Source organism: Branchiostoma floridae, chromosome 2 (assembly GCF_000003815.2).
Source record: "Branchiostoma floridae strain S238N-H82 chromosome 2, Bfl_VNyyK, whole genome shotgun sequence".
In the NCBI taxonomy this organism is placed as follows: Eukaryota; Metazoa; Chordata; class Leptocardii; order Amphioxiformes; family Branchiostomatidae; genus Branchiostoma; species Branchiostoma floridae.
In genome coordinates this window covers 28,621,726-28,635,316 of record NC_049980.1, presented here as the reverse complement: position 1 = coordinate 28,635,316, position 13,591 = coordinate 28,621,726, and the positions used below count along the sequence as shown (strand labels likewise).

Sequence of the window (13,591 nt, the reverse complement as noted above, 5' to 3'; positions counted from 1 at the left end):
CGCAGTAGGTGGCGCTTCTGTATGGTCAACACATTCCTGCAGTCCTTGATAATTTCGCTAGGTGCGCTTTTGTATCGTGGATTGTCATCCTTGGCCTTGGTCATGTATAAAAGTTTCTCCCTCGAGGTGGATTCGGTAACGTAAAAACTTTACAATACATGGTACCGGTACGAAAAACGTATTTCTAGCAGATCTGGTCCAAAAAGCGGACAGGAAAGAATCATTGGTATGTTTTTGTTTGTTTTTTTACCAATAAGAAAATGAGGACGATTGCAAGTGCAACATACCTTTATGTATGCATCTATGTGACTGCAACTGTAACGTTAACGCTTTGCAACAATAAAAGTTTGACTCCAGGATGAAAATCTCATTGCTGATCGGGATCTATCCAAACACATACGATCAGGCTTGCCAATGGTGCTGAACACGTAGAGCAGTTGTGCTTGTGTGTAGAAGCAAGCACAACTGCTCTACGTGCTCAACAATATCTACACACATGCAAACATCATTTTTCGCTGCACTGAGATGCTGAACACCATTTACACACAGTCAGACATACATGTCAATGGCACTGAACTCCATCCACACACATGAAAGCATAACGTTACATGTCAATGGTGCTGAACACCAACCACACGTGTACACACATGAAAACATGCCTATCCTTGGTGCTGAACACTATCCACACACACGTAAACATGCCTATCCTTGGTGCTGAACACCATCCACAGAGGTAAGCAGTCATGTTTTTGGTAACACCATCAACACAGACAAACCCACCTGTCCTTGCTGCCATTTTAACATTTCTGTGAGGTCCTTTCATGTTTCTCACAAAATGCATGCTTATAGTGGATAATAACACACTACACTCTAAGTAGTATCTGTGCATTGTTTAAAAAATACCTGTAGACAAAAACAATGATTTATGGTAGCATTTTAATATCTGCGCATAGTAACAACCCATTCAAAGGTTATGCAGTACATGTAAATCATTGAGTGAGTAAGAATCTGTAATCTCCAAACAGATTTTCCTGTGGCAAACTCATGCTTGTAGCTACCCGTCATGCAAGACAATGTTCACGTGGCCTGCAGTTACTATTTTGCCATGGCCAGAAAGATCTGCCTGGAGGTTAAAGTCTCTAGACACATAGTGCCCATTCTCAATACAATGAGACTTGAATAACTTAACAATAGAAACTATTCCATATAAATGTATGGTAACACTAAGTGTATTGCCACTAATTGAATTTTAAAAAAAGTACATGCTTTCTCATGTAAGCATATGATAAAGTACATGTGGATAAATTTTTGCAATGTATTATAATGACAGCAATGTGATCAAGCCCTAGGCTATAATGCCTGCTTTATACAAAAGCTAAACACGAAACGTTATCTGTCAGAAAAAATACAAAATTGTCCTTATGTAGTTATATAACTTTTGTTTCTTCACTATCAATTTAGAGTAAATTTCATATCACAAGAATACTCCTCGTATAGCAGTAAGCACTGTTCTGTCACATTAGCTAAACAAGCTCATTACTTTCCCAAAGTGCGATTTAGAATTACAAGAAAATTTAGAGTCACAAGAAAAACAAACAATAAACAGTGGAATAAATAGATCCAAACTTTTTGGTTGCTCCAATGTTTACAATGTTGGTTGGTTGTTTATGCAGATATTTTTTTATCTCTCAAACAGCCTGCAAAAATCTCCTCTTAGGATTTCCCTTGAGCAATTTCATCACAGCACTTTGACCAGCGTAATTTCTACTTTGTAGATCATTTAGATATAGAGATATAAGCTGATACATAATTTTAAATGCCTCTGCAATTTTGCTTGCAAATTTTTCACAGCTCCTTTACTACACATTAAATATAATGCTACAGCATTTATAAATTTAACATGTGTAATCCAGTGTAGTTTGTTCATCTGGCAGTGACATTTATGTAAATTACCAGCATAATGAACCTATCTAACTTTGCAACATAACTTAACACTTAGAAATTGAGTAAAGAAAACAAACAAAATATAAATTTCAATCACAATCATGCAAATCATTTGCAACAGATAACAAAAATAAATGTGACCACATGAGGTATTACAGTGACCAAGACATCATGAGAAAAGCATGCTGTTATTATGTAGAACCTTGCCCATTGTCTATACAATATACATTGGGAAGGCTCTGCCAAACCAAGCTAAGCTGAGGTTTCCACTTTTTTTGGCATGACCACTAAGTCATTTAGCAATACGCTGACAAACTCACAGCCATCACTAAATCTGACAAAGTCCTTTCACTTTAATTCACCACTAGAACAAATGAATTCCACGGCCACTGAATTCTTCAATCCACACAATGTCATGTTCTCCAAATACACATGCTGCCTGCTATGACTTAGCATTGAAAGCTAGATTTCTCTGGTTCATGGGGTTCTCGGGCGACTTCATCCAGTCCTTCTTGAGCATCTGTTTGAGCTGGGACAGGCGCATGTTGGGGTTCTCCTGCTTCAGCCGGGGCAGGTTCTCCTCCTCGTACTTGTTGTAGGCGGCCTTCATGCGCCGCTCCGGGTGCTTGTCTAAAGCTGCCTCCTTCACACTGGACGGTGAAAAGAGGGGTTCAGAAAAAAGGTCAACCAGGACAACTGAATCACCATTGCGATTTTTTTGTAAGTATCAACTTAGACAATATGGATGCTTTTAATTTACGAAATTTTCAGCTGACAGTAATGGGCTTTTTAAAAAAAAAAAGGTTAAAATTCTTTTGTTGTGTAGCCGCAAAGCTAATCTCCATTTTCATTGCCCTTGTACCGTTGGGGGCCACTTGAATTGATGTGAATTCAACTCCCATACTTTTTCTCATAAGTGCTGAGCACTATTTTTCAATTCTTTGGTATGACCCAACCAGGGGTTTGACCCAGCAGCCTTCTGAATGCCAAACTCTTCTCCCCAGGCCACTGCACCAGTCAACTTGCAGGCATGTCTTTTCCTACCTTAGCACAGAGATGGCCTCCTCCACAGACCGAGCCTCTACAGCTCCCTCTGCTGCCAGCTGATCAGCGATTAGTTTATTCACGTTTTCTTCCAGCGGTGCTTCCTCCTGTTCCGGACGCTTGGCTACAGGGAAAGAGACATCAGTGGATGTGGTTATAACGATCATCTGGGAGACTTTAAAAAGTGGTTATGGCACCAAAATACAACTATAACAGCATTATTCAATTGCCATACACTTACCTGAATACTGTAAATTCATTTATTTTCACAGTGCTAAAAGTTTGCATTTGAAACAGTCCTATAGTACAGCAGCAGCAGTAGATTGGAAAATGGAAACACATATTTGCAGTGTCACTAACTAAACAACAGAGGTCAATGTTTAAAAACTGATCTCCATTAGTGACCTTCATTAGTGACTGATATGTCACTAATCTTCCTGGAGTCCGGGTAAATGATGTAAATCACTGTATGGCTGATACAAGACGTTCCAGTTATTATCATCCTGACGAAAGTAGCAAAAGCACTATCAAACATAATTGGGAGTACATGTATTCTCACTTTTAACTGTGGCAAATTTAGGACTTATACCCATGTACCGTCCCCCCCTCACCTTTCTGCTGTGCCTGTTGTCTCAACCTCTCCAGCTGGGCCTGGATCTGTGCCTGGGTGACCTTCCCCCCTCCCGTCACCTTGGCAGCCTGTGTAGGACCCTTCAGCTGGGCCATCTCCTCCTCAAGCAGCCTCTGCTTCTCCAGCTTCTTCTCCTGCTGCTCATGCTTCTTGGACTCCTTGTCAGCCTACAAAGGAAACAGTTGATTGAGTGAATGAATGAATAAATGAATGAATGGATGATCAGACAGACGGACAGGTGAATTGATGAAAGAATGTAGAGAAGGAAGCAAGGGTTTATCAAAGGAATCAGTGTGACTCGTCATGGAATCAGTGACTGAGTGAATGACAAAAAGAACATAGGATGAATGAATGAATGGATGAATGAATGGATGGATAGATGTATGGAAAGATGAATGGATGAAAGAATGTAGAAAAGGAAGGGTTCATCAAAGGAATCAATGACTCATCAGTAAGTGAGTGAATAACAAAAAGAAGGTAGGAATGAATGAATGACTGAATGAAAAAATGGCTGAATGAACAAATGAATGAATGAAGAAAAGGAAGGAAAAGTAATGGCAAAAAGGAAGGAAGGAAGGAAAGACTTATAAGGGATCAGTGAGTCAGTCAGTACACATGAGCAAGTGAAAAATGAAGGAAGCTCGGAAGGAAGAATAATTGATACACCATTCCACATCACCTTCCTCTGCTGCTTCCTCTTGAGATGTTTATCATCGTCTGCCCAAAATGCGTCATCCTTGGCCTTCTCCACCCTCTCCTGTTCCTCTCGCTTCTTGCTCTCCTTGCGGGTCCGTGCCTCCAGGGCCTTCGGGTTGTCCCCCCATTTCTTCTTAGGCATCTTTCTGCGGCTGATGTCACAACACAGCTAGTGATGGCAAAGTTTAATCAGGAACATTTAGTCACTGAGCCGATGTTGTTAGCTTGTTTCAGACAAAGGTTAGCCATCTAACTTGGCGTTACCAGCCATTCTTCGGCATCTTTCAGCGACTGATGACACAACACGGCTAGTGGTGGCAAAGTTTAATCAGGAACATTTAAAATCAAATCACTGAGCTGATGTTGTTGGTTTGCTTCAGACACCAGTTTTCCATCGGGTCAGGCTTTTTACCGGAAAACAGAGGAAAACACAGTTAAACACCGGAAAACACATGAAGGCGTGTATAATCTACTGAAATACAGTATGTTTTGATGAGTAAACATGACAGGTCGCTATGTTTTGCCACAGAATAATCTACATATGGCCCTGGAATGAAGAAATCGTCAGAAAATGCATGAGACGACGGGCCGGACCGCCGCCGCCACCCGGCGGCCATGTTTGTTTTCATTGCAGAATACATGTTTGTTTAGCGGGGTCTGATAGTTTCACAACAAGACAGCTGATACCTACCGAACTTCAGTGCAAAAATCTGTTATATATTGGCATAAATATATATGAATCTACTCGGATTGTGATAAGAATCTGTTTTCTGTATTTCTTAATAAAGCTTGCTTCTTCTAGCCGTCAACGTTACATAATTTTGCACATTATCAGTACGTCCAGTCCGCCGGGTGGCGGCGGCGGTCCGGCCCGTCGTCTCAAGCATTTTCTGACGATTTCTTCATTCCAGGACCATATGTAGATTATTCTGTGGCAAAACATAGCGACCTGTCATGTTTACTCATCAAAACATACTGTATTTCAGTAGATCAGTATACACTCCTTCATGTGTTTTCCGGTGTTTAACTGTGTTTTCCTCTGTTTTCCGGTAAAAAGCCTGACCGGTTTTCCATCTAACTTGGCAAGCAATATTCTACTTCTATGCATATCAGTAATATTGCTATTTGCCCTTGTAAGAGGATTTCCATGGATTTTCCATGGAACAAAGTGAGCTATAGCCTGATTAAATCTCGCTTATAGCAGCCCGCCCAACATCCGCCGGCCCCCTAGAAGGAGGGGAGGGGGGGGCCAGTTACAGCCCTGGACAGCAGAGTTTGTGTTACACAAACTAAGTGAGCTATTGTAATATATCATCAATCATAGCCACACTAATTTAACGCTTGACGTTAAGTGTTGTTGGTAAAATCATTCGTGAAACGAAATTGGTCACTTGAATCCTACCTTGCATGTTATTCAAGAACAAAAACATATCTTGAACATATCATCAATCTACCATCACGCATTACCAGCCCTCCTAAATGTGACATTCAGCCTTACCAGCCATTCTAACTTTAGAACAGAAAAGGACAGGTGCTCTGCCCCCTAACCTGAATGGACAGCTTTTCTGCATAGCAGATCCCCGTATCCCCCCATGTAGACCCTCTTTAAGACTTACTGTAAATGCATTTAAGTTCGCGGTGGTTTTAATTTCGCGGTAACACCATCGACTGCAGTCTAATACCTTGATAGAAAATGTTCGCGGTGGATTTAAGTTTGCGGTGAAGTGGTCGCCGCGAAAACCGCGAACATTAATCCACCGCGAACATTTCTTCATTTACAGTACCCCAGTAATGCACAACTGTTCATTGGTTCAGTTCAGTTTCAGTTCAGTTCATCCTCTTGGAGGTGACATCTGTGTCTCCACTCGTTTCTGTCCAGCATTGGTTCATTCCAGCAGTTCATTGGTAAAAGCAAAAAAGCAACCAAAAAAAATGCTCTACTTGCCAATAGCTACTTTCTGCCTTACCATTTATCTACTAGAAACAACAAAATAATCATTTATGTTTAATATGTGCAAAGTTTTCCACACACACCTAGTCCCTTGCCAAGAAGAACTTTCTTCGAGGCCAAAATGAGAAACCACGAAACAGAGAATTCTCAGTGCCAAAACTGCCAACCTACCTGCCCTGTCTGGTCTGTAATATGATGAAATTCTTGGCAAAAATAATTTCCCTTTCATACCACCATATTCAATTCCTCCTTCCCACAATTCTTCAACGGGCGCTTCGATTGAAGGTGTGTGGGTGTGTATTTTCTCTTTTAGGTTTTAAAAATTCTGCAACTGACAACAAGTAACTTTTTAACATTTTGTTTATTAACAAGATATTTTGAATTACAATTCATAGCATCAGATTATAGCAAAGTGATTTTCTCTGTATCCCAATACACACAATTTGGACCCTGTGAGCTTGAATGAGATATTCCACAGACCAAGATGGCGGACGACAACCCGGAAGTGAAGGTTTTTCCAAATACTTGCGACGAACTTACGACAAACGGAACGATACGGGGCCAAGAGAACACGGAGATGGACCAGAATGGACACCAGGAAGAGGACGGTAAAGACTGGGAGCTCACACAGACCGACAAACTGAACAAGTCTCTCCTAACTTCGTTCTTGGATCGTCTGAACCAACAGGATACTCCATTCCCACCACAGACGGATGAAGAAGAGGATGGGAGGTTCGACACTTCCGGTTCGGAGGAGCAGGAGTTCGAAGATCAGACGACGAGCCAGGAGACCCCGCCACTTGTTAGAAACACGGGACCACTGCAAAACGGCTCCTGAAGGACACATTCCTCATTGGACTCATCATGTGTTGTAACAATTATTAACACTGTATGATCAGTGTGATGAGCATAACGTTAGAAGATTGCTACCGAATTTTGATACCGTTACCTTTCGCGAACTTCCATTCTGTGTAGCATCACTGGCAAATTACAAAACGTATTCTAGTATCCTTTCGCACAGTCTGGATACTTTTATACGTTTACAAGGCATTGATTAGGTCACAACATCACCATAAGGCCTTTATAATGCTCATGGTTATTGTTTTCATCAACTGATCAAGCTATCTAAGTCGGCTTTCGTGTATTTGTTAGAAATGCAATATAACTTTTAAAAGCATATTTACCTAGCCTTCTCCCCATATATTGAGAGTATTTGCTCTCCTAGAAACAAGTCACCAAAAGTTAAATACCAAGAGACATTCAAGTCGTAACGGAATCAACTGAAACCCAGCATCAAGAGACCATGTCTAGCAAAATAATAGACGTTGGACAAGGACAACAACAACAACAAGCTCCGTCATGAAGAGGTCACTGCATAGTGACTGAGCCATTGCACATGATGTGTCAGTGGACACAACAAACTTACAATGGAGCAGGCAATTGCATGTTTTCCGAATGATGGGGTAGAGCTGAATCTTGAGTAGCTCTAACACTGGGGATTTGACTCAAGGAATCAAAACAAGGAGGCTGAGGACCGATGTTTCACTGCACATGTGATGAATTTACTGTTTGAAACACAATTTTTGTGTTTTCTGTTTAACAAGAACAGGTTGAAGTCCAATGACTGTATACAATTCTAGTGCCTAGTGAAGTGCCAGTTTGTGATTTCACCAGAGCTTGTTTAGTAGAGTGTTATAATGTTTGTATATCATGTCAAAAATAAACGTCATATTAATTCTTTTAAGTTGCAAGTATAAATAAATTTGTATGGATGAGTTGAGCCGAATTGATGTGTCAATAAATTTTTGGGAGCCTAATAATTCACAACTTATGTTATTGATACATTTGAACAGATAACAACAATGTCCACTGTTAAAAATCAAAACTTGTATCAAGAACAGAAAATTCTATTAAAAAACACAGTTTTGTTTATACCTGGAATTTTAAGAAACAGTATGTGTATTTCATTCTTTTCACCCACTAACTAAACTAAAATAAAATTCTATCCATTGGGCAGAATCTTTTTTTCAAAGGTGGGCGTGCCTGTGTAATGACTGGACAGTGAGACCAATCTCCAAGCAGATTTTTGGGGGCTGTATGATCAGATCTTGCTATCAGTCAGAAACCGTTAAACGATTTAATCCCCGACCGTAACATTCTGTGCTACTGTGCTACTAATAAAGTCTCAAGTCTCGTGTACATCGAGTCATTCTGCCTTCAATGCTGCAATGCGGTATTAATCCGCCAGGTGGCGTTCCTAAAACCATAACACAAAATGGCGGTCTATTGATTTGATTCATTCCACGTGAGCTCACGTATTTTATGATAAAGCAGGCATGAAGAAGCTGGTTATCGGTATTGGAGGGTAAGAACACTTTGATCATGACCATAAGCCTTCATAATCGATCTCGACATGTGTACTATAACAAACTGCACAGTTTAAAACTAAACCTTGTCCTCCTTGGGTATACCAAGGCCAGTTTGAAGTGTCTATTAAAGAATACTAATTATTTACATACCCCGTACACTGAAAAATGTGGAACTTGTAAATTTTGATAAATATAATTATATTTCAGTGTACATGCAGGCAATATTGTCAGAACGAATGTATTTATCAACATTGAAATTGGTGTTGTTTATTAATGAATATTTTGGGGAGGGGTGTGTCCAAAACTTTTCTCAGTTTTCCCTCTGTACCGTAGAGTGAGCAAATGGTGGCAAGACCACATTGAGCAGCAGGTTGGAGGAAGTCCTGCCCAATTGCTACACGTTGCACCAGGACAGTTACGGCAAGGTATATGATGGAAGTTCGTTCACACTTCCGAGTACGCGACAAGAATCGTGGGTAATATGTCAAAGGTGAAGGCTCCATAAACAAAACAAGTCTTGATGTTGATATGCAAGTCGATCGGTCGAAAAGAAAACTGTTTACAAGTCGGGCATTATTGTAGCAGTCTGCTTCAAGTACTGCCAGCTGACCACTGGCCTGGACCTTTTGGCCTACTAGTAGCGGTTCTGGTGTTGGGTTAGTAAGCTGGTGGCCCCGGGTTCGAGTCGTGGGAGCCAGGCGACTGTTCTACTTGTGTGTTTCACTATTACCCAAAATTCATGTCGTGGTACATGCTACCCTGGTTGCCAGAGAACAGCGCTCGCGGCTACGATTCTTTCCTGAGCCCCCAGCAACATCCTCCGTAAATTGAATTAGCCAGCCCGGGGAGATACGCCGCTGCGTAGGCGACATAATCCCTTGGCCGTCTGGAGTCGCACTCTGATAACCAGGGTGGTTACATGCATACTTGGCCGTCTGGAGTCGTACTCTGATAACCAGGGTAGGTACATGCATACTCGGAAGTGTGAAAGAGCTACATACTTCACATCAAACATGGCCGACTATTGTTGTGTGCTTGTTTGTTGTCCACAGTGTATCCAATGGTGGGAAGACCACCCTAAGCAGGAGACTTGTGGCAGCCATCCCAAACTCTCGTCTCATGCACCAGGATACCTACTTTAAGGTGCTTTGTTCCCCTAACTTTTAAGTCACAGCAATGTTTGGAGGGTTTCTCATGCTTGCAAATGTCTTATAGATTAGCCCTATAAGTCTGCAAACAAGAGAACCCCAGCATTTACCATGGCTACTATGCATGTCATTGAGAAAAAGGATGCACTTTGGTTTAATGGCTCAAATCTATTAATTCCTTAAGCACCAGGTAAATAATGCATTATGTATTGCTAACATAGTCCATCATGAGGCAGTATGGTGGTTATACCAAGGATGTGTCCTTCAATTACTAAAACAGTTTTTTTCAGGACATACTAGTGAGAAGTCAAAATTATACAGCAAACCACCATTACATGTAACCAGTAATATTAGTCAAGAGATAGTAATACACTGCCAACGCTTTAGGTTTAATTAAGATGTTTGCTAAATTGTTGTTGCAGGATCCCAAAGATGTCCTGATCGATCCTGACCATGGCTGGATGATGTGGGATGGTATGTGTACATACAACCTGCCCAACCTAACATAAGTTGTTTGTCAGATGTAGGTAGGCTTCAGTCCATCCTCAAAAGATAATGGTAGCACTCTTGATTAAGGCTACTTACAGCATCTTCTGTGACTTTGTAGGCCAATCCTCGTGTGGCAGTCGTGGCCACAATTTGGGCACACAAAACCAGAGTTCTGAAGTTGTTATCTCTCTCTCAGATTTGACAGCTCTACATAATGATGTGATGATGAAGGATGTGAAGAGGTGGTTGGAGAACCCGGCTGCTTTCAGCCAATCACCATCCAGCACTGGGGACAGGACCGATGTACATGTCCTACTGATAGAAGGCTTCCTCATCTATAACTACAGGTGTGAGAAACATTCAGCAACATACATTTCTGGTTGCCATGTAGTATGATTTTTTTCCTTTCTGTACAATTACTGGCAGCTAAATAATTGAGGTCACACTTTCCTGGGGCAGAGCTAATCACAGTGCACTGTGTAGAAAAGTAGATTTTGATTCTCTCGAAGTAATGCATGACTCCAAATCTTTGTATGACTCGATGATTGTGTACCATGACAGTATTTCCTTCTTCTGTTTCAGACCATTGGAAAAACTGTTTGATGCAAGATACAACTTTGTTTTACCATTTGAAGAGGCAAAAAGGAGAAGACTGTAAGTACACATGTACATGTATACAACTTTCATCTCAGAATCTCAAAACTGTAAGAATATGATGAATGATTTATGAATGAATGAATGTCAATTATAGTACAATCTGTCAATATTGTGATAAATGTTTTACATAATACACAAAAAAGTTATCCCAGTTTGACCTTTGCACTTTTTTCAGCTCCCGTACTTACGAACCCCCAGACCCTCCCAGTTTCTTTGATGGCCACGTGTGGCCCATGTACCTCAAGTTTAAGAAAGAACTTGACGATCTCAACATACAGACCGGTAAGTTTTTTTGTGTGTGTTCCTGTTGTCTTTGAATTATGTGCAATAAACGGTACACAAGAAGACAGGATCCAGTGACATTATGCTTGATTTATTTAGCTCAAGAAGCTAACAGCAGAAACTGGCACAACCATGATCCATGAAGCTTCTAGAATTAAAAGAAATCTTGATGTGTGATTTCAACAAATGTCACAGCTTGTTGAATTTGTATCTACTAGTATCTTAATTGCTTAGGGCCTACTAGTAGTTACATCCATTGTAAGATCATCAGTCTTGGAAGAGTCATGCAAGTGTCGTACAAAATTTAGTTGTCTGGTTTAACACAAACACAAGATTTTTGTCTGATGTTGGTTCTCTCCCAGCCTAGTTGAAATTACTTCAACATCAAGATCATACAATGACCTGAAATGACAATACCATTAGTAGTCAGTTGTTGAACTTTATATGTTGTTGTTGTTTTTTCAATCTATTATAGTAGACATGTTCATTAAGTACACCCCCTGTCTGTGTGGCATTGTAAGCTATTGTAAGACTGTATGAACTAATGAAATTATGTTATCTTTCAGTTGACCTTGATGGTACGAAACCAGTGGAGGAAAACTTGGAGAGACTAAAAACAGACATTCTAGATATGATCAAACACTTAAAGGACAACAATATATGATGCAACATATTTTTATTGCCAAAAAAAGCCACATTTGTATTGCAAAAAGCCACATTCGCATTGCAAAAGCCTAGTATTAATATTGCCATGGTCTCATCCACACAGTACAATACAGTAAGTCTAAGTGTAAAAATCACCTACAACTTTCTTAGTTGGCTGCCATAGGTGATTGTCTGCATATAAACAATTTCTTGCGCTTAAGCAGAACCTAATTGTTCTTGTATATGCTAATGAATTAGACATACAAATTGATGTATGCCCATACTATCTTGTGGCCACTCACATATATGGCAACACTATATAAATAGGTACATAATGAGTATGTTCCAGCACCCCTGCCCAATGCACACACATAATGTTGGTTACAACAGTGTTGTGTTACATCAAAAAGGAGTCCTTATGAGCATGTGTATCATAAAACAGAACTACATGCATATATCACAAGCATCTTTTTAAATATAAAACACAAAAGCACCAATAAAATTCAACTTGTGTACATATTGATAAACTTTGTATACGAGTAAAAGTTTTGAATGAAACATACATCCATAATGATACAATCATAAAATTAACTTGAGCAAAGGCAAAGGAAGGGAATAAAGATATTGCATATTCTAATTTCATTATGCACTTCAATCACTAGCTGGAACATATCACAGTGGCATTTGGCGAAATTCTTTCCAATATACTATATATACATATGAGTTCAGCCCGATACTTTGACACATTCATGATTGCATAAAAGAGGTGAGTAGTTTCCATCATGTCAAGTACAAAAAGTGATATTATAAAAATGGACATTCCTGGCACATGTTTTAAAATCTTGTTGTATCTTCTTGAGCTTTTGTCCTCAATTATTCCTTTGACCACCCATTAAAGATGACGTGGGTATCATATATGTACATGTACAGCTAAGATACAAGGTAAAACACATTGATACAGAGGTAAATCTGTATTTTGAATATATTTGCATATTCCTACATTTTATCCACATGACAGGTTTACATAGTACAAATGTACATGTACATACATATACATGTATGGAATACAGAAATATGTACACTTGAAAAGGGAAATGCTTTGTCATTTTACTTTGGATGTAAATGTAAGGTAAGCATGTAAGCTTGGATGTAAATATCTAAATGGTCATCATGTAACGGTATAAATGTAAGAGCTTGATTTGGCCTGGAGTGTACAAATTGTCCCCCTAAATGACTTGGTCAAGGGAGTAGGTAGGTACTTAAGTAGGTACAAATTGTAAGAAGTCCCTTATAAAATCCCTGAAGTTTGAATACTAGTAGCCACTTTGGACATTGCAACATTTCATGATTAAGCACATGTATTGTACAAATGTACTAAAATTTTGGCTTTTCACAGCAACATTAAAAGCTCATAATGATTATCATACTTGTTAAAAGCTTACTTTACGAAATGCTTAAGATATGTGTTTTCACCTCCATGTAGGGTTGAGTACATTCCTATATGTCTGAAAAGGTTAGGTTCCACGGCAAACTGCCGGTACCCCTTACTGCTGACGAAGTCGTCCACGGCTGTGTCTAGCGGGTACCCGGGACCACATGTCTCACCCTCCAGGAACGACACCAACTCTCGCGCCGCAGCAGTTGGCAATAGGGTCGCCGGCAGGCAACAATCGTTGGCATCAAGCATGACAGACAAGTATTTTGATACCCTCCTAAGCTCCAACAAGTGCGGTCT

The 13,591-nt window shown here is 40.1% G+C and overlaps 3 protein-coding genes across 4 annotated transcripts in view; 1 reads left to right on the top strand and 2 right to left on the bottom strand.

The window, feature by feature from the left end:
- Window positions 1–2,267: 2,267 nt before the first annotated feature.
- Window positions 2,268–6,585, bottom strand: LOC118410370 (coiled-coil domain-containing protein 124-like). The gene is made up of 5 exons (XM_035812058.1): window positions 6,438–6,585; window positions 4,299–4,484; window positions 3,600–3,786; window positions 2,989–3,112; window positions 2,268–2,594 (listed from the first exon to the last, which is right to left on the bottom strand). The coding sequence occupies exons 2-5, from the start codon at window positions 4,455–4,457 to the stop codon at window positions 2,387–2,389; spliced, it is 678 nt and encodes a 225-aa protein (XP_035667951.1). The 5' UTR covers window positions 4,458–4,484; window positions 6,438–6,585; the 3' UTR covers window positions 2,268–2,386.
- Window positions 6,586–8,387: 1,802 nt separating this feature from the next.
- Window positions 8,388–12,648, top strand: LOC118410372 (nicotinamide riboside kinase 2-like). 2 transcript variants are annotated; one of them, XM_035812061.1, is made up of 8 exons: window positions 8,388–8,631; window positions 8,969–9,060; window positions 9,688–9,778; window positions 10,206–10,257; window positions 10,469–10,619; window positions 10,855–10,926; window positions 11,105–11,211; window positions 11,778–12,648. In XM_035812061.1, exons 3-8 carry the CDS (start codon window positions 9,755–9,757, stop codon window positions 11,873–11,875), a joined length of 504 nt encoding a protein of 167 aa, XP_035667954.1. In that variant the 5' UTR covers window positions 8,388–8,631; window positions 8,969–9,060; window positions 9,688–9,754; the 3' UTR covers window positions 11,876–12,648. The 2 variants fall into 2 exon arrangements, with proteins under 2 accessions (XP_035667954.1, XP_035667953.1); XM_035812060.1 differs by lacking the exon at window positions 8,969–9,060.
- Window positions 11,870–13,591, bottom strand: part of LOC118409133 (post-GPI attachment to proteins factor 4-like) — a 3,899-nt gene continuing 2,177 nt past the window's right edge. Inside the window, exon 3 of the mRNA XM_035810002.1 lies at window positions 11,870–13,589. Within this exon, the coding sequence (XP_035665895.1) occupies window positions 13,295–13,589 (295 nt within the window). The 3' untranslated portion in view covers window positions 11,870–13,294. The remainder of the gene's footprint in view (window positions 13,590–13,591) is intronic.

Bases quoted from the DNA above. Each gene is read 5' to 3' on its own strand.
- LOC118410370 (XM_035812058.1), bottom strand. From the start codon at position 4,457: ATGCCTAAGAAGAAATGGGGGGACAACCCGAAGGCCCTGGAGGCACGG. The intron at 3,787-4,298 runs GTGATGTGGAAT...TTTCCTTTGTAG, and splicing joins AGAGGAAGCAGCAGAGGAAG to GCTGACAAGGAGTCCAAGAA. The intron at 3,113-3,599 runs GTGAGGGGGGGA...CTTTCCCTGTAG, and splicing joins ACAACAGGCACAGCAGAAAG to CCAAGCGTCCGGAACAGGAG.
- LOC118410372 (XM_035812060.1), top strand. From the start codon at position 8,603: ATGAAGAAGCTGGTTATCGGTATTGGAGG. The intron at 9,779-10,205 runs GTGCTTTGTTCC...TTGTTGTTGCAG, and splicing joins ACCAGGATACCTACTTTAAG to GATCCCAAAGATGTCCTGAT. The intron at 10,620-10,854 runs GTGTGAGAAACA...CTTCTGTTTCAG, and splicing joins TTCCTCATCTATAACTACAG to ACCATTGGAAAAACTGTTTG.